The sequence below is a fragment of the Rhea pennata genome, chromosome 25 (genome assembly GCF_028389875.1).
Source record: "Rhea pennata isolate bPtePen1 chromosome 25, bPtePen1.pri, whole genome shotgun sequence".
Lineage (NCBI taxonomy): Eukaryota > Metazoa > Chordata > Aves > Rheiformes > Rheidae > Rhea > Rhea pennata.
Genome location: NC_084687.1, coordinates 3,008,448 through 3,027,646, shown reverse-complemented (window position 1 = coordinate 3,027,646; position 19,199 = coordinate 3,008,448). Strand labels below are relative to the sequence as shown.

General features: G+C 46.1%; 1 protein-coding gene across 1 annotated transcript; it reads left to right on the top strand.

Moving 5' to 3' along the window:
* The first annotated feature begins 4,521 nt into the window (after window positions 1–4,521).
* Window positions 4,522–11,883, top strand: PNPLA1 (patatin like phospholipase domain containing 1). Its single transcript, XM_062594794.1, has 7 exons — window positions 4,522–4,723; window positions 7,729–7,961; window positions 9,096–9,161; window positions 10,708–10,920; window positions 11,312–11,372; window positions 11,492–11,632; window positions 11,804–11,883. Exons 1-7 carry the CDS (start codon window positions 4,522–4,524, stop codon window positions 11,881–11,883), a joined length of 996 nt encoding a protein of 331 aa, XP_062450778.1.
* The last annotated feature ends 7,316 nt before the right edge of the window (window positions 11,884–19,199 follow it).

Sequence of the window (19,199 nt, the reverse complement as noted above, 5' to 3'; positions counted from 1 at the left end):
AGGAAGAGGATGAAATTTTGGATCCTGCAGCAGGCAAGAGTGAGTTAATGGTGCCAGTGGCCTTGAAACACCCTCTGGTGTGAAGAAGCACAGTCATATCACAAATAGCTCAAGGAAGCCAACGAGGCCTGTTTTGAGAGTGATCCAGAGGAGAGAGAAACTGTTGCTCTCTGGAGCTGACGGAAGTGCCTCCAAGCAGGGCCTCCAGCCTCACAGCCATGTCTCGTCCCAGTGATGTCCCAACCTTCATGGTGCAGCGCTGCATCCCTGGCACTGCTGTGGGTCCTGCTCACCAGAGTGGCCCTTGCCCACCCAATGGCTGGGCCCATGCTCTACATCTCTCCTGATGCTGGGCTCAGCTCCATGTGTTCAAGTCTCCTCAGGGCAGATTTGTGTGTCCCTTGTCCTCACCTGTGACCATGGCACATGAATCTGTGGGTCACATCCAGCATCACTCTCTCACTCTCCTCTCCCAAAGCAATCGATCTTTTCAATTCTTGCAAATGTGCAAATACAAATAAATGGAGAAGCAAAGTCCTTGTAAAAAGGAAATAGCCCTTCCCCATATAGATGAAAATTTCCCTTCTTCCCAAACCGTTTAAGGAAAAATATGAGAGATCAGCAGAGACTGGAATCACCAGCTGATGAAAAGCCCCAGAGGATGGCACCTCACAGGGGTCAGTCCGGTCTAGCCCTGTGTGATTAGGAGTGTGAAAAGCATATAATCCCACTCCTCCATCCTGTTCAAGCAATGCCAATCTTAATTGCAGCACAAGTGCAGTATTTCCTTTTGGCTGTGAACTAGGCTTATCAGACTTTTACTGCAGGAGAAACTGAAACTGGTCTTGACTATTTGCAGGCCTTCATGATGTTATCTTGCTCCTATCCAGCACCAAGAACTTAGGGAACTTTATAGAGTTGATGACCAGGTCAGGGTGAGATGGTGTTGGGCATACAGTGGGGCCTGGTGGGAGGATCACACAACAATCTTTGATGGCCAGGATATTTGCTTTGTATTTGAGATCATGCAGTATTGGGTGCCTGACTGGATTTGCATTGAGCAGAACAGGGTTTCATTTACTCACTGACTTCCCCGAGGACACCTTCTCCCCTCTGTGCATGGGACACTCCTGCCAGGCAAAACAACTGTCAGAAAACTATTCATCTCATCCATTCCTTTCTCCCCCTCTTCTCAGAGTCACAGCCGAACCAAATATCCTCCTTTTGTACCTGCTGGGCCCTTCTCCTTCCCACTCATTGGGGGAGTGGTGCTGGCTAAACATGAAGACAAGTGCCTGCAGCTCCTTACACAACAGGCTTGTGTTCCCAAACTATCAAACCAAAACTAATGATGCTGTTTTGTCCTTGGGGTCTGGCTGCTACAGAAAGAGGGCTGGAGAGGTGAAGCCTACTACTAGCACAGAGAGCTTCATGCTGGCTCCTAGTACTGACAGCTCTCACTGTTCAAGTCTTTGCTCATTAGTGACTTTGACATGCTGGCCTAATCTCTTGGTTATAAAATTGAGACCCTGACTGCCTCTGGCCACTGAAGATCTCCTAGTATTAAAGAAGGACAAGTTATTAGCCCTAGAGTTTTGATTGGTTTCCAACTCCTGGTATTACGTTCATCCTTCCCTAAACTCTCTGCCATGGTTTCAGACCTCTAAGGCAATCACTTCTCCTTAATATCCCTGGGATCACAAGAGCTGGCCACCTGTGCTGCTATCCTGCACAAGAAGGAAAGAAAAACCACAGTCTCCATAGCCACCTGTCAGCACTGTGGGATGGCTCAGTGCTTAATGTGAGCAAGGAGTTTTTTTTCTAAAAGCGCCTCAGGATGCTGCTGGGATCCTGCATTTCTGGAGTCATTAGTCCCCGCTAATCCTGCCTTGCAGAGTGCCAGGTGGGGGGAAGGCAGCTTAGGAAAGCACCCAGCCACTTAACGAATCAATCAACTCAAAGTTCTTGGTCACTAAGAGGATGATGGCAAGGTTTTGTCTCACAGATAGTATGGCACCAGGCCAGGGAGAGGATCACAATACAGCTGGCCTGTGGGACCCTGTCCCCAGTCCTCGGCTTTTACAGCGAGCGGGGATAGCGGACAGTTTTGCCTCCCATGAGAAACCTCGCAGTAGCCCAGAGAGTGAAGGAAGCTGCAGCAGTAATACCATGCCTGACCCCACAGGCTGCAAGGGGGAGAGAGATTAAGGCAATGTATGGAAAACACTGTAATGTGCCTGAACATCCCCTCAGCTGCTGCCTCAAGGTATATCTTCAAAAGCTTTGATTCTCTGAGGATCTGAACGAGAGCATGGGGCATCTGGGCATGCCGTGAAGTCCTAGCAGGGCAGCACCAGTTCAGGCTCAGCTGCTGCTTTTCTGGGCGCTCTCTCTCACCCTGCCAGGCTGGCCATCTCTCATCCATCCCCAGGGATGGGCAATTGTCCTGGTGCAGTGTTGCCTTGCTGTCCCCTGCCTCCTAATTTGGGGCTGCCACTGACTCTGTTGAGGCAGCTGAGCTCAGTCTGCCAGGCTTTTTCCTTATTACAGAGCCTAGGTGGGCCGTCTAACATTCCCCATCAATCTTCCCTCAGAATTACTCACATATCTTGTACAAAACTGATTATTTTTTATGTGCATCATAAGGTTCTCCTTCTGGCTCCCAAAACAGAAAAACCCCATTTAATATGTTGTTTTATGGCAGCTGCAACAGAAGAAACTATTGCAACATGATGTCTGTTATGAAAGCAGATATTACTGCATGATGACAATGTCTGTAAATCACCTGATAGATGGATAGAGCAGGGCGTGTGGTAAGAAATACATCTGACAAGGGAATAATTAAAAAAAATCAAGCACAGGGAAGACAGGAATGAAAACAGTAGAACAAATTCATGAATGCTGTATTTCTATGACAGCAAATGGTCACATGCAAATGTCCTAATTCCAGACTTTGGTTATCCTTGTGATAGTCCAGATCACATTTTAACAACTTTACAAGCTCATAACTTGCTGCCTCTTGTTCTGTCTTCAAGGCAGCACTCAGACAAGTGCAGTTTTGCCTATATGGAGTTATATTTATTTAGGAATGCTTGCATGTAATATTCACCTGGTGATGCTGAAAGGTTGCCTGGGAAGGTACCAACGAAGCTTCAATCAAGAAACATTCTGCACAACAAAGATGGGGTCTTTGCTCCCAGAAATCAGACCTGACAGAGCCTCTTGTTGTGGATTAGCCAAAGCCCAGCAGCAGGTGCCCAGAATGGCTGAAGAGACCAAGAAAAAAGCCTTCAGGTCCTTATGAATATCTGGGGCAAAATAGCATTGTAGAGGTTTCGTCAGGCTGCTGAGACAGTCCCTTGGTTTTTTTGTACTCTTGTGGTCAGACTGCCACATCAACACAGGGGATGAAAGCTCTCTCATGAAAAATGCCCATTATTATCTACATGCCCATATACATATATGTATGTAATATATACACAGTTTTGAATGTAACATTTCTAATATTCATTATATAGTATGCCCACTGTATGTATATGGACATCATAGGAGACAGAGTGTTTACTACATATTTAATGAATATATATATTTAAAATGGCAATTTTCATTCTGTATTTTGGCAGCAGCATTAAGTATTAAGGCTGAAATGACAGTACAAATCTAAATTTGTACTGTATTTTTCACTATTTTTAATTTTCATTCAGATGATGAAGATAGCCTGAAGGCAGTTTCCCTTTCATTCAATCCAAGACTCAAGGAATACTGTGCTACTGCAGGAATCCTTCTAGGGCTTTAGGAAGCATAGTGCTGGATGGGAACAGGAAAGCAAATCCAAGTCCTTGGAGGTTTCTTTCAGGAGAGACCTAAGAAACTGGCAAAGATGTAAAACCTTCAAATTGGGAACAGATAAAAGAAATATTGCCAAACCTAACACAGCCACGCAGAGCGCTCAGTGTAACGCCCTGTATACAACCCTTGTGTAACTTAAAGCCATCTGGCTTTAAGTGTCTTATATAAGCCTTTACTCACTCAGTGCTGAGCTGTTCCTAAGCTGGGATTGAAGGAGAATCCTATTTAGAAAAACACCCTTGATGAAGAAAGCATGAAGCAAAGAGGAAAATTTGCAGGGGTGTTCCAAGGTGTGAGGGCAAAGTAACGCAGAGACCATCTCCCGGAGGGCTCCAGGAGGACTTAGGATCACTTATTATAAAAGGGAGCCTTGGTTTAGCCCCGAGCAAAGAACTGACTGCAGTCGAGGACTACTAGTGCTGTTTTGATCAGGAGAAAATTACTCTTCTTAGCGAAGGAGGTAATTAAAATAGCTTGTGAATCTAAATACCTCAGGGATCTGTCATAAAAGGAGGCAGAAAATCCATCTTCTGTATTCCTCTGTAACCAAACAGAGATGATACTGGAGAAATCAAGGGAGACGAGAACTTGAAATTTCTCTGTGAAGACGGACAGACAAGAGATTTCGAGCCAGATACAGAAAACTGATCTCTGCGAGTTCCGTGGCTGGAGATGACTAAAGAGGATGTCAGGGCTTCAGGCACCCCATTCTCACTCTCTTTTTCTGGCAGTGGCTTCCTCGTCTTGTATCAGGTAGGAGTGGTGCAGTCCTTCCTGGAGCTGGCTCCAGAGCTGCTCAGGTCAGCGTGCAAGGTCTATGGGTCATCTGCCGGATCTCTAATCGCAGCGGCTGTGGTGTGCGGCACCAACCTCGGTAAGAGAATTATTGCCTGGATTTTCTCATTATTGATTTTTGGTTCAAAATACGAACACAGGCATTAATGCCTTAAAGGGCTGAAGAGGGTGATTTTTGTTAGGAACCTATTGTAGGTTCAGTCAGTCACAGCTGGAGGTAGGGATCTGGGGATGTGCTACCGGCGCTATCCATATTAATCATAAGGTAAAAAATCATGCCACTGTTTTTGCAGCCCCCAGAGCAATTTTGGGTGGTGCCAGCTGAAGAAGTTTGTTAACATACTCTACAGCATGTTACCACAGAGTGTTGAAGGGATCTTACGTGTAGTATTTTATAGGCTTGTTTTCCTGCTTATACAGCAGAAGGAGCAGATCTCCTTCTCTTTCGCTGGTAGCTCTAGGGAGAGCTGAGATGTATCCAGAGAGAACCCATGCAGCAGAGGAGGGAGGATAGGCACAGGCGAAGCCCTCTCATTCCCTACAGATCAGGCTCATCAGCCTCTTTAGCTATGAGGAGACACGAGTGACAGCCATGCGGCTTGGCAGAGTGGGTATCTACGGAGCTGACAGCCCTATTTTTGTTTTGCTTTGGGTTATCCCATTTGGCCTTTCCAGAGTAAAGACAGGCATGCTGTGATTCCTGTGTCCAAACAGCGGAGCACCTTTCCCATTGGCAAATCTACATGGACTCGTCAGTGGAGGTGCCAGTGAGAACAGTGGGACCTTCTCCACTGAGAGGGGGATGTTCTTGTGCCTTAGAGAGTTTTACACTGAATCTGTTCAGTCACTGTGGAAACAGGCTCCCCTTTTAATAAAATTACCTACACATAGAGTTAATTCAGAGCAGTTAATCGACTTTAATAATCACATCCTACCATATTCCTAAGCAGCGTCCATCTGTAAACAACATTTAAGCCTTCAAAGGTACATCCTCGTCCTGCCTCAAATAATGTGGACATTTAGGAGAAGCAGGGATCAAGTGCTCTGTTTTAGGGTCAAAAAAATGAAGAAGAAAGTGGGGAAGAAATTCAGAAGCTACCAGGGGATTTAGGAGCACAGAGTCCACTAAATCCTAGCAGGACTTTCCCCCCTAAAACACCCTTACTTTAAAATTCCTCCCATGTTACACAACTGGAAGCCAGGTCAGTAATGGGGTGTTTTCAGGAACACTGCAGTGGCTGACCTTGCTTTTCCAGCCTCAGCGTCTTGGGGCTGCACTGCTGACTGGCCCCAAAGGAACAAGCTCCCGCTGCAGCTTTTCTGCAGCCTGGGCACTTGTAAGAGCTTCTTTGTGGTTCCTGGTATGCAATGCTACAGCCGAGCCTTTCCATGCCTGGGACCAAGTAGCTCTAAGCTCTCTGACCCATGTGTCCCTTGTAGTCTTGTGGACCCACATCACAGATGGCTCTCCGAGAGACAGGTCATCTCCTGAGCATGCGTTCCTGCCCTGCAGCAAACCGGCACAGCCGGGGCTCTCAGAGCATGGCACGGCAGCATAGCCCTCACTTGCCGCAACTCAAACCTTGGGCAGCCAGAGAAGTCACAGCAGCCATCCCCAGAGCTGCGGCTAGCTAACACTTTCTACCCGGCAGCTTGCAGGCAGTCTTTTCAAGCTTTCTTGCATTTCCAGGGCACAGGGCGATCAGAAAGCAGTGCCGAGCAGGTGTGTCCTTGTGTTGTGGCCAACACTCCTCCTGGGGCATCTCAGGCTTGTTCTACTTCCCCAGGGACCCTGTGTGAACCTGTCAAGCATTAATCATCATGCCACATGGTCTAAACATCCGCTCAAACATTTATAACCCCTCTTAATACCTGAGTTGTTGCAGTTGCCTTCAGGACACTCCATGTAATCCATCTGTCTGGCCATATTTTTAAAGCCATCTCATGGGACAGCCCAGATGACCCCTGCTCCCGCAAGGGGAAGGTCTCAGTGCTCAGGCAAGTGCACGGCTAGCTCTAACAGGTCAGGAGTCCTGTGGAGCCTACCCAGGGTACAAGGATAACTCTTTGCAGGATCAGGGAAAGGGAAAACCTTTTTGACATGCCAGTTCAACCACCCAAGGCATGGGTATCCCCTAAAGTGACCTCGTTCCCGTTTTGGCAAATGCATCTGGCTCCCTTCCTGAAATCGGTTCAGCACTGCTGACTGTTGGGCTTGCCACAGGTCTGGCAGGTGGCATTTTTCTCCCCTCAACTGCTGCACAGCCTATAAAACCTGGTGTATCCTGAGCCCTCATCCAGAGCTGCTCCCCTAATCCAGTTTGTGGGATGTGCTGACATAAGTGATGACTATTAGGACTAGCTGGGCAGTAACCAGGGAAGCTCAGGTGAGAGAAGTGAGTTCCAGCACAGTGTAGCCAGGATGCCCTGCTTGGAGGAAAGACCTAAGCAGGGCGGGGGAGTGTTTTCCCCTTGTTCTCACCTTTGAGTGGTTCCTGCTCCCAGGGGCTCTTGGTGAAGCCTGCAGGAGAGGGGCTGGTCCCACACCTGCCCGCCACAGATGACTTCAGGCACGGCTTTTTCAGTCGATTCATGTAGGGAATTGCCCCAGGAGAAGCTGATCTGAACAAAACAAGTTACCTGATGTGAGGGCTATCTGAGCCCCTGCTGGAACAGCAATCCCAAATTATGCATCCCTAAACTGAAGCAGAGATAGAGCTTGATCAACTTCAAACCACTGAATTCACTTCAATTCACTGCCACTTCAAACCGTGACTGCATTACTGCTGAATATCTGCATTTCATCACCGGTGAAAGCAGATTTATCTTGAACACAAATAAGCAAATTAAATGGAAGAGGGAACAGTTAAGCCTCTGTGCAATGACTGTCAGACTTTTCTGAACCTTCCTCTGCTCCTGTAGGCAGACAGCATGGAAAATGTTCAGCTAGAATATCAGATCTTACCAAGTTCTGCCGCTGGAAGCAAAGGGCTTTAATTTGGGGCAGTGTTAAAAATAGGGTTAAAAATATAACTGTTAGGGGAGCAACAATACTGACTTTCTCTATTTTTTTCCCTCTATCAGATGACCTAAAAGAATTCTTCTTTGCAAGTGCAAAGGAAGTCAGGAACACCATCCTGGGTCCTCTTTCTCCTAAGTGCAGCCTGCTGGCAAATATCAAGGCTGTTTTACAGAGGATTCTACCAGAGAACTCCCATCAAGTGGCTTCGGGGAGGCTGCATATCTCCCTCACACGGGTGGTAGATGGCCAGAACGTCATGGTTTCTGAGTTCAGCTCCAAGGAGGAACTCATTCAGGTAAGGGACTTTCCTCTGAGGCCTGTAAGAAGACCTCCTGCTACTCCTTTGAGGAGGAGGTCCTGTAAGCATTGATGACTTTAGCTGCACTGTTTTCTACATCAGGCAGAAAGAGCATTGGGAAGCCCCATCACAGTGAGATCCGCCAGGCCTGAAGGGGACTGGAAGTATGCAGAGGGAGATGCTGTTGGGCCCAGAGCCTGACAGGAGTAAAACATGCTAAAAGAGCAGAAAGTTTGCTTTCAGCCTCAAAAACCTCATGCTGACATGTTGTTTAGCTCTAATAAGTGCTAATGACTCCTTGCAAAGAGCTAGGTTAATGTTAACATGACCTCTGAGCTTTCTGGTTGGGTCTCTCCTTGGCCAAGTCCTATCAGCAGTAATTCCCCTTGTTGCCTCAGCACTTTCCTGGGAAAAAAGCACTACACAAAAAGTCTGGGTTGCCAAACCACCAACAGCTGATTAACCAGTGAATTAGCTGCTAGAGCAAGAATCTCAGCTCCTAAAGGAGCTCACCAAGAGATTCTGGGCTTTGTTGTCCTGGGGAGATGACAGAGGATGACAAATACAAGGAGATGCTGAAATTCAGCTAGTGGTGCCTGCCCAAGGTTAACCCCAGAAACTCATGCTGCTAGTTGACTCCCAGCTGTTGAGCTGACTCCCAGTTCAAGAAACTGGTGAGGAATAGTTGCAAACTATCCAGCAGGATGGTTTGGCCACTGAAAAATCCCAACATAGTCAAAATGTTTTGAGAGAATGTCAGTTTTGTCGGAAAAAAATCAAATACGGAAAACAACCTAAAAGTTTCACCTTTCCAAGGTCAAAGAGCAGCATTTGGACAGTGAAATACAGATACAGAACTGTAACGCTGCTGGCAGTTATACAGTGAAAATGATGTGCTGTGCCCTTATCAAGAGAAGCCTTTCAGCTTTATTGAAATTAGATGCTTTAGCCTTTTTGAAACTTTTCCTCTTGACACAGTCATGTGCAAAGTCCAGGTCGTACTGGCAATGAGGCTCCAGGTGATTTGTCAAGCTTGAATCTGCATACACTCAGTTGAACAGCCCTTTGTCCAGAACTTTTTATAGAAACATATACTTTACTGCAACTCTTCTATAACCCTCTCTCTCCTAGGCTCTCCTCTGCAGCTGCTTTCTTCCTATCTACTGTGGATTCATCCCTCCATCCTACCGAGGTGTGGTAAGTGCTATTTCCAACAAAACATATGCTCTCAGCAGTATGTTCTTGTGTTTAAACTTTACATTCCCTTGAGCAGGGAGGGATATAAATGTCTAGGCATCTTCTTAGGCAACAGAGGCACATTCTTCATCCCAACCTAAACTTATAGCTTTGTTGAATTGCCATCTGGAGAGCCCTCTCCTTCTGCTTTGCTTACTGACAGAGCCTGGATGACTGGACAAGGCACTTGCCTTGCAGATCTCCAAAGTGATATGGCACCCACACTTGGGACATGCAATCCAGTTGGGCAAGATTCGTCTGCAGTGCAGATGTCTCCATTAGCTTAGGCAGGGACATGTATGACTGAAATATCACAAGTTTGTGGGAGGAATCCTCCCCTAACCACGTGCATATTCATACTCTGTGAAACACCACAATAAGTCAACAAACTTGAGCTAGCTTGTAGCTAATACTCAAAAAAAAAAAAAAAAAAAAAAACAAAAAACAAAAAACAAAAAACAATACTTTCCATTTTTCATGCAGTGTGATGGTTAAGTGTCTGCAGATGGGACACCTACCGCAGGGCAGCTGATGTATGGTAACCTGCCTACATGTCAAGGGCCACAAAGCCATGATACCAGATTTGCAGCTGGTATAAAATTGGGATATCTTCCAGACTTGAGTCAGTCTACACTGACTGAGTCTACTCAGGCCACTGAAATCTATAACTGGCTGCAGGTCAGATCTCCATCTTAACCCACACTGCAGAACATGTTCACCAAGTTCACAGAGTTTGCAAGACCCATGGCTCTATGACATTACTGTGCAAGGCTCCTCTACGCTTTCATTTCAACAGCATTTAAGTTTGATCAGCCGCAGTCCTTGCAACTTCAGATCCCATTGAGGTGGGTGGCAAATTCAGATTCCTGTCAGAATAGATCAAATGATATTTTCCTTGCCAAGTGAATCCTCCAGGGTTTTGCAAGCAGTTATTAAATGTGGAAATCCTACTGCTTAAGCTCACAAGAAAAACAGAGTAAGACTGAACCTGAGACGGAGGACTTCACATTTATATGACACTGTAAATTCAGTGACATTTGAATTGGCTAACAACTCCTGGAACAATCTCATGAAGTTTTGTGAATAAAACAGTTACATTTTTTTTTTAATAAATGCTGTTACAGCACCGTGCTCAATGTGACATGTAAACCTTTTACAGCTGCTGTGCCATACAGCACAACCTCAGGATATAATAAGGAGTGAGACTTAGTTTATGGCCCCTCTCTCACTGGGATCATGGGTCTCTGCCTTGTGGAGTCCCTTACATCAGATCTTGGTCAAAGACTCTGGCTTGGTGCCATGGACAGGGTGCCAGGGAGGAGCTGAGAAAGGCAGGGATAAAGGGTGAGAGGTGGGAAGAGATGTTGCTGCAAGTGGACTAGACATGCTAGGACTGGCTCTGCCAGGAAGTTTGTCTTCTGGAGCTGCTTGCTTTCTTCTTGGTGACTATGGACTCTGTAGCAATCCTCTTCTCAAAGCATATCCTCTCTCTGCTCTTTTTCCTCAGCGATATGTTGATGGAGGATTCACCAGCCTGCAGCCTGTTTCCAGCTTGGAGGAAGCTGTGATCACTGTGTCCCCATTCACAGGAGAGCTTGATATCTGTCCACGGGACTGTCCTGCTATCTTCTTCTGTTTCCAGATCTTTAATGGCAGCATTCAGATCTCAATAGAAAATCTGTGCAGGATTAGCTACGCTCTCTTTCCACCTAGCTCCACAGTAAGCCCACCGTGTCTTCTTCCCAGCCTTATTTTGGGTAACGCAAATTAATGCTGGACCTGCCTTCCCAGGATTTAAGGTTCACATCAATCTCCATCGCTATTTAATGAGACTAAAGGGGGAGGAGCCAGGCCTTGGGGTAGTCCCCACTTCTGTGTTGCATCTCATAGCAGACACTGCAGATGGGTGACCAACCTGGGATGGGGTCCATCCTGGTTTCACAACCTGGAAAGAACTAGTGCTTTGATGGCTATAAAGCAGCTTGTGTTTGCTGCCTTCTAAAATGGTCAATGCAAAACTCTTTACAGTAAAACAGCTCCTGGCCTTGGACTGATTCTGCTAGTGCCTGGATTGAGCGCACTTTTGTGACCTCAGGTGTTTCTCCTTGCAGGTCTTGTACGACATTTTTTCCCAAGGGTATCAGGATACTGCTCTTTTCCTGTACAGGAATGGTAAGTTTTACCCTGAGACCAAAAGGGCAGCCTAAAGTACGATCTACTGCCCAGCAGCATTGCACAGCCACCTGGGACACCCTCTGAGAACATCAGCCCTTTCCTTTTCCGTTTCATAGATGCCTTCGGCACAAACTATTTCGACGGCAACTTCCGATTTGCCAGCATGTGTGGGAAAAATGACCTGTCACAATCCAGTGGGACATTGAACAGCCTACACAAAAGAGCACCATGGCACCTGACACCACACTTCCTTCCAGGTATAGCATTTTGGGTAATGATCTTGACCTTTGGTAGCAGCTGGGGCCACTGAGAGCTGCTGCAGGCTTGGAAGGTATTATATTTAAGATACTATAGGGATACATAAAATATTTTTGTATCTGCTTTGTAGCAGATTCCATGAGAGCTCTAGCTGCTGTTCCCCCTCTTAGAGCCAGAAGACCAGGGGTATTATGAGCTATTTTATTTCTTATCAGTGCCACCAGTGCTCTTTGGCAACCACGGGCAGTAGCCATCCCAGAAAAGCTTTGCAAGAGTGGGACAGGTTGGATCACAGCCTGGGCTCCAGTATCCATTGGTTGAGCTGCAGCAAGAGCTGACAGACAAGAGCAATTTTTGTTATTTCTTATGGCTGATCTTTCTTTATTTGTGTCATCACTCATGGGCACAGGCCTGGCTCGGTGGAGGAAGCAGCAGCCTGGACTGCAGGATGAGCTGTCAAAAATCCTGTTACAATCATATAAGCTCCCTATCAGGATGCCAGCTTTTGTCAGGAAAGGGTAAGAGCGTCTTCATAAAGGGATGGGGCAGATCCTGATAAGGAAACCACTGGTTGTGCCTTCAGCAGTGGAGATCTGGCCACGTCTGGAGGTAGATGGGAAGAGAAGCAAGGCTGTAGGAAGACGGTGCAAGGTTAGTGCTGGGCACGCAGGAGTCCGTGCAAGCTCAGCGCTGGGGTGTGCAGTGGGCTCTAGCAGCCTTCAGGTGGAAGTTCCAACAGAAACACATGGGGAAGCCTCTGGGACAGTGCTGGTCCCTCTTCCACTGATGAGAGCAAGGCAGTACACATCCATTTCCCTTGTGCAAGATAGGCTTGATGGCATCACCTTCCTCTGCAGGAAGATTTGTTATTTTCTGATGGAAAGCTCTCTAGTAGAGCAGGATACAGTTAGTAGTACCATTACAAAATTGTTTAGTGAGGGTAGAGAGTATTGCAATAGGCATTTACTGTTGACACCCTCCCTCTTTTGCTGCATTTACCAGTCATCAAACTGTGTCTGTTTTTTTTTTTTTTTTTTTGCTTTTCCAGGCTACGGCAGCTGTGGGGATTGCTAGAAGAGATCGGCTCCATGGTAAAATGGTTCCAGAAGCTCCTCCAAAACATGGTGCCTGGTCTGCCTAAAAGAGCTGCACCCAGGGGTTGAAGCACTTGGGCAACTTAAAACCTCAGCAGGAGGAGGAGAGGGTGCAGAGCAGAAGGACATCCAGCGAAACCCCAGGGAATCTCACTGACAGGTCTTTGCTGCTGAGCTTGGCAAAAAATTCCAAGTTGGGTACTTCAAATTAAAAGTGGATGATTTTTTTTCCCCACAATGTTTTGCCATTTATTTAGTGACATCCCAAAGAAGCTACGAACCAGCTTAGCACCACTTCCCTTGAGTAATGCATCCTTGGTCCAGAGCATTTATCTGTTGGGCTCTGTCCCAGCAGGATATATCAGGCATGTCCAAGATCCTGGGAGATGTTTTGGTGCTAAACTCTCATAGGTTGAAAGCATTTAACAATCTGGATGTTCTGAGAGTGAGCAGCCAGACTTTGATACCAGCCAGAGCTGTGGGAGTGCTTGGGTCAGAGTAGTAATGCTCTTGCACCAAGTGTTTATGCTCCAGATCTCCTATCCAAGTGCTAAACATACATGTTTAACCAGACAGACAGCTTTTAAGCTATGCCTCGGCAAAGCCTGCTTGCAGGTTACTTTGCATGCAGCTGGCAGAGGGACTTGCACATAAAGATGTTATAATGCAGGCAACTATTGCTGCATAATTCCCCAACCATGATATAGTCCTTCAGTAGAAAACGTCCCTGGGGTTATTTGTCCCCATTGGCCCACTGACGCCAACTCCCTTGAGCACCTGCTTGTTCCCTTTGGTAACACTCACAGATTGGAGCCTTCAGGATCTCCAATACCACATGGTTCTGCTGTCCCAGGAAGCACTGGTAACACTAGAGCTCATTTCACACAGCAGTACAGGTAGGCAGGAACTCGCTTTCATCATACCCTCAGAGGCCTGCTTCTCCTGCCTGGTTGAAGCAGGTACACTCTTGAACCCCTTTGACTTTGCAGCAGTGGAGAAGGAAGTTTTCCTGCCACACACACTTCAAAGTATCACAGTCTTGCAGAAACCTTATGCATCTCCCATTATACTGGAAAAGCTGGTATTTCAGAAATACATTAGTTTTCCCCATCTGATTTTTCATGACTCATTGCTATGAACGCTGTGTTATCCAGGCAAATGCACCTTGTGTTTTTGATCTGTATATAAAATGAACTGGAATCACTCATCATCTCAAATACATGGCACATCGGATGCTGATGGATTGGCAGCACCCTCAGCCAACTCTGCCCAGTTTGTTGGTTCCCAATGGGCAGCCAATGGATCACAACAGTACAGTATTTACCTGAACAAGCAGTTTATCTAATTGCACAAAGGGAAATGGCACAGAGGGAAGTTTCATCCAAAGAACCCTGGGGGACCACAGGCATGAATGTCAGATAGCTGAAGGTTACATTGATGTAACAGATTCAGACCTAACTATGAATGCTCAGTAAAAGGTTGATATACCCTGTTGTCTCTGGTTGAAGTCAATGACTTGGCAATACTGTCTCTGCAATGTGCACCTTTGAGCATGCTGAGACTGACATGCTTATTTGTGTTGGCTCCATCAAAACCTCTTCCTGTCTCCCTTGTGGCATCCTGGATGGATTTACATCTCTCAGCCCCTGCAGCCAAAACTGAGGCTGCTCAAAACCAGCTTGTGAGCTGTGACTATCTACATGCCACAGGTGGAAGCGGAGAGGGCACAGAGATACCTGCTGCTTCCAGGGAGGCCCAGGGTCAGTTAGTCCTTCATTTACTTTTGGTGATATTGCACTTCTAGTTTTCCTTCCAAGTAAACAGCCCCATTTGTAGCATTTCCACTGGGGTTCTGGGCTCTCTAGCAAGCACCACTACCTCTCAAACAAAATACAACCATTTCAAGCAGCCTCAGATAGCCATACACAGCATCCCTGCTCAGATGGGAATTTTCAACATCCCAAAAGACAATTGTTTTTTTAGGAATTGGACATTCACTAATTTTGTTTGCAAATCTCAGCCACAGAGTGTAGCTTGAACTACCCAAGCGTGTCTAATCTTCCCCAGATAGAGGGCAGCGTGCTTGATCATGAACAGTTGTTAAAAGTTCTCAAATTAAAATTTTACTAAAAAGAGCCCCCAAGGAACATCTAAAACTGCACATCCCTACAGGCTTGGAGCAGAAGGGCTCCATGCCTTGTCCTTTCTCAAATGTAAGTATGTAAAAAGTCATCATCCAAATCAGCTGCTTTGTGCTATTAATCCCTCACCTTTTCAAGCAAGTACACTTGACACTGCTGATGCCTCTTTTGTGTGAGCTTGGAGTTAATGGCACAAAAGAGGCTGTGCCAGAGGCAATGGATAGAAGTTTGTCATTCATTCTGAATCATCTCATGCAGAAGTTGGTTTTACCGTGGGGACACAAGCTGGGAAACCCAGCTGCATCCACAGCTCCTCAACCCAACATCTCTCTGCAGGGGCACAAGATTCTCATAGGACCTGAAGGTAATGAGTCTGAGAGATGTGATCTGCTGGGACTCGGCCCACAACAGGCCTTGAAGGGAAGGAGTTTTAGTGAAGAGGATCACAGAAGAGCTAGTGTTCCAACAGGACCTCTCTAGCTGGGGCACATCTTAAAATCTGCACATTTGTGGGGGAGATAACATATGGGCAGCTAGGAGCTCAAGGTGTATTTGCATGAGTTTGCTTGCAAGAAGCAGGAGAAACACAGCTATGTCCTCAAGCCTCACCCAAAGCAGGCTCAGCATGAGGGTTTACTAATAACCGTTGGCCCAGGAGGGACTTCCTTCTCATTCCTATTGTTTTCACCTACTGGAGCCTGCAAACCAGAGAGCCTTTTCTTGCAGTGAGAGCCCTGGGTAAGAGTCACTTAGATAATGAAAACCTGTGAGGTAAAGGAAGCACATGTCCTATCTTTCTGATGATGCAAAGGCAGCTGCTGGGCTTTCTCTTCCATTCAGTTTGCTGCCAGCAGGTCACGGTTTTCTTTTGTGACTTCCTCAAAGTCTGTGACTCTGGAGTGCAGTACCTTTGCTGCTGGCTTCAAGCATGGGGTCTCTTTGCCTTTCTGACCAGATTTGTTGTCCAGCAGGAACATAAAGACCTTGGCAAAATAACTTACACCAAATTCACCTGGGGGAACAAACTCCAGGTCACACTGCTTGTGAATCAGCTACCAGGAGGTCTCCACCAACATGAGGTGAGACTAGGATCAGCTGGAAATAAGTGGCCTGATGACCACAGTTCATGGCTAATCTGAATTGGGTCTCTGGGTCACAGACCAAACAATGCTGCTTTGTGCATCAGTGGGTGGTCTACTACCCCACAGGGTACTCAAGCCTATAGCTCTCCTGTTAGGTCCTGGGGACCTTTATTCCCTGGAAAGCTTTATCATGCCTAGCATGGCATGGGAAGAAAAGAGACCCTACACATTCAGAGGGGAAGTAGTGCACAGGGAGCTTCAGAAAGGGCCACAGAGAAGATGGGACTTGAGTAACCATGGTCCAAGCCTTCTTTTCCCAAATCAAGAGTATGGATAGGGAGCTAGAAATGTGAGATACTGCTGAATTACTTTCCAAATGTAGCTGGACAATTATGTTGCTCAAATTGCAAGCCAAACACATTACTTAGGCCACTCTAGTAACATGTTTTACTCTCTTAATCACATCTCTGCATTATTGAGAAAACCTGTAAATCCATTTATTTTAACTTCTTACTCAATCTTGATCTCATCAGTAGGGCTGGTATTGCAAAAGAAACCCAGCTGACCTCAATCAAAGTTACCCAGATGGCCCAAGTAGGAATTGAGAAATCCTGCTGTGGAAATGCAGAAGGTTTTTTATGGCCTCTTTGCTCAGAGCAGGAGGGGATGCAGACCCCTGCCCAATGTCCTCAGTTTTAGACCTGCTTTGTTTTACCAGGCCAAATGCCCTCGTGCTGCTTGGCAAATATCATGTCTGTCATTAGGTCAGAACAGACTTCTAGCAGAGGAGCCCTGCTTGTTTGCCTCTTTGTTGTTCATCTCCGCTTTGGAGAGAAAGCCAAGCAGAGCCTTGAGCAAACCAGCCATCCAGGGTGAGCAGCCTGAAACACCACTTCAGGCAACCAAATGAATTGAAGAGAAATCAATGTGTATTCAAATGAAAGAAATTGCAGGGCAGTTTGATGAAAGTAGCGTTTTTTACCTAGGGAGTTGAAATGAATCAGAAATCCACCCAATAATCAACAAAAAATGAAATCAGTACTCCAAAAAGCTGGACTGAAATAAAATGGTGACTCATAAAATGACATTTTTCAAAATCCTATCAATTACAGCTACCTCTACTCAAACTCTGCACCAAGGAAGGAGCCATGCTCTGCAGGTGATGTACTCAGGACAGAGCAGAGAACATGATGGGTGCCCAGATTTTGGCCCCGCAGGGTTGCATGTTTTAGCATAGAACTGATCCCAAACTAAAATGTTTCTTTTGAAGATCTGCAATGACAAAATTATGACCTCAGGCTGCAGCACCCCTAACCTACCTATGGTTTCTGATATGCATGTCATCTCAAGAAAGAGACTTTGAGGAATTCATTTCTATTTCTTCATTTTCTGTTAGACAACGAATCACCTTACCACTTTGAATTAGATACACAGTTTCTCAGATTTCAAGCACTAGTACATACCTCCACAAATATACTGAATGTCCCACAGATGACCTGGTGCTACCGCCTTGTAGGATTTACCTAGCTGCAAGTTGTAGTTGCTTTGCTTCCAACATGGACCACCAGATGTGCAGAAATACGGTCAGCTGTCACAGAAAAAAGGACAAGTCACATCCTGAATGTTTTTGCACTATGCATAACAAAATCAATTCCCTTAGACAACAGTGTCTGGATACTCTAAATGCTTGGTAATGCTAAATGCAAGAAGCTTTTAGCTGATCAAGATGTTCAGGGCAAGAGATAGAGTCTTAGGAGGGGCTGAGCTCAGCCAAACTGCACACAGTCACCTCCCAAAATTTTTTAAGCAGGCGATACTTGTAGCAACATTCACTGCTGACCTAAAAATTCTACGATGGTTAATGATCCTTGCCAGGAACAAACTATGTACAGGACTGAGAATATTTTGAAGCCTGAAGCTGCTGATGCAAAGGTACTTGAAAAACATATTACTGTCTGCAAGCTTTTGAGCTGCTGGGGCATATGGCTTGCCAGAAAAGAAAAGCTCCTATGAGATTTTCAAAACACAGAGAGCCTCTTGTTTAGAGTCTGTTTCCTCTCTAGATATCCCAGGCTGCATTCTTCACTGAGACTTCCTGGAAGTTTTGCTCGCACCAGCCACATGCCTGTTCCTCTTCTGTGACACTTGGTTCACAACATGCAGCCTCACACTGCCAGGAGACGCTAAATATGAACCACAGACATCTTTAGGGCCAATCTGCGGCTAGCTGTTGGGCTTTTCTTTTACAATGCTCCAAAGGCAATGGCTGGCTCCAAGTTGCTGCCTGAAGTACCAGAGCCATTATGTGGCTGGGATATTGGAGGATCATGCCAAACTTTTCTTCCCCAAAGCCGCCTCTGCTGCAGCAACTACAACTCTGTGGCTACTTGTAGGAAGCGCACATAAGGGCCTTGGGTTTAGCCCTATTCAGAAAAAAGTCCAGAAGTTACTGCAGAAATTCAAGATAATGGTTTTATTTTAGGTTGAAATCTGCTCATGTGAAAGACAAAATCTTGGTGACGATCTATTTATGTCACTTTTTTTTCACCTCCATGGAAGCTTTTTTAAATTTTTTTTTATTTGTTATTTTTTTTGGTTTAAACACTCAATCCCTAAGGTGATTAATCAAGGAGTTTCCCTTGCACCTCCCTGGCTGCAGCACCAAGTACATTGAAATATAAGTGTGAGACAAAGGTGCGTCTCTGACAGCAGTCCAAGTTCACTCATGCAGGGAAACTTTGTTCCTCCCAGTATGAGGGAATGTATGTCATACCCAGCCCATTCACCTTGCCTACTTATTAGCCCACTCAAGTGTTACATCAACATACAGTTCCGATCTGAAAACATTTACTTGCCGAGTCTTCTCCCAGAAAAGGCTGACATTGGGCTCAGAAACATGCTCCTATCTAGCTGTCCTCCTTTCACAAGGCCTCACAGCAAAATTGGGGCATTGAGCTGCCTTGGTGACCTGCTTTTGGGGACACGCTACCAGCTCTAACTGCTGTCTGCATATAACTGCTGTCAGGGAGCACCCTCTTGTGGCTCCACAGGGTCTTGTGGCCATCTTGCCTCCCTTTCCCTTCCAGAGCCAAGAATAACATTCTCCCACCCCAGACCCATCAAGCCAATGCTACTGCACACCAGGAGGGCAATTCACAATCCCCAAGCTTTGCACTTTTCATCTGTTTTCCCAGGCTGTAGCCTCAGCTCTCTCAGATGACCTGGTTTAGCTCTTCCACTCTGAAACCC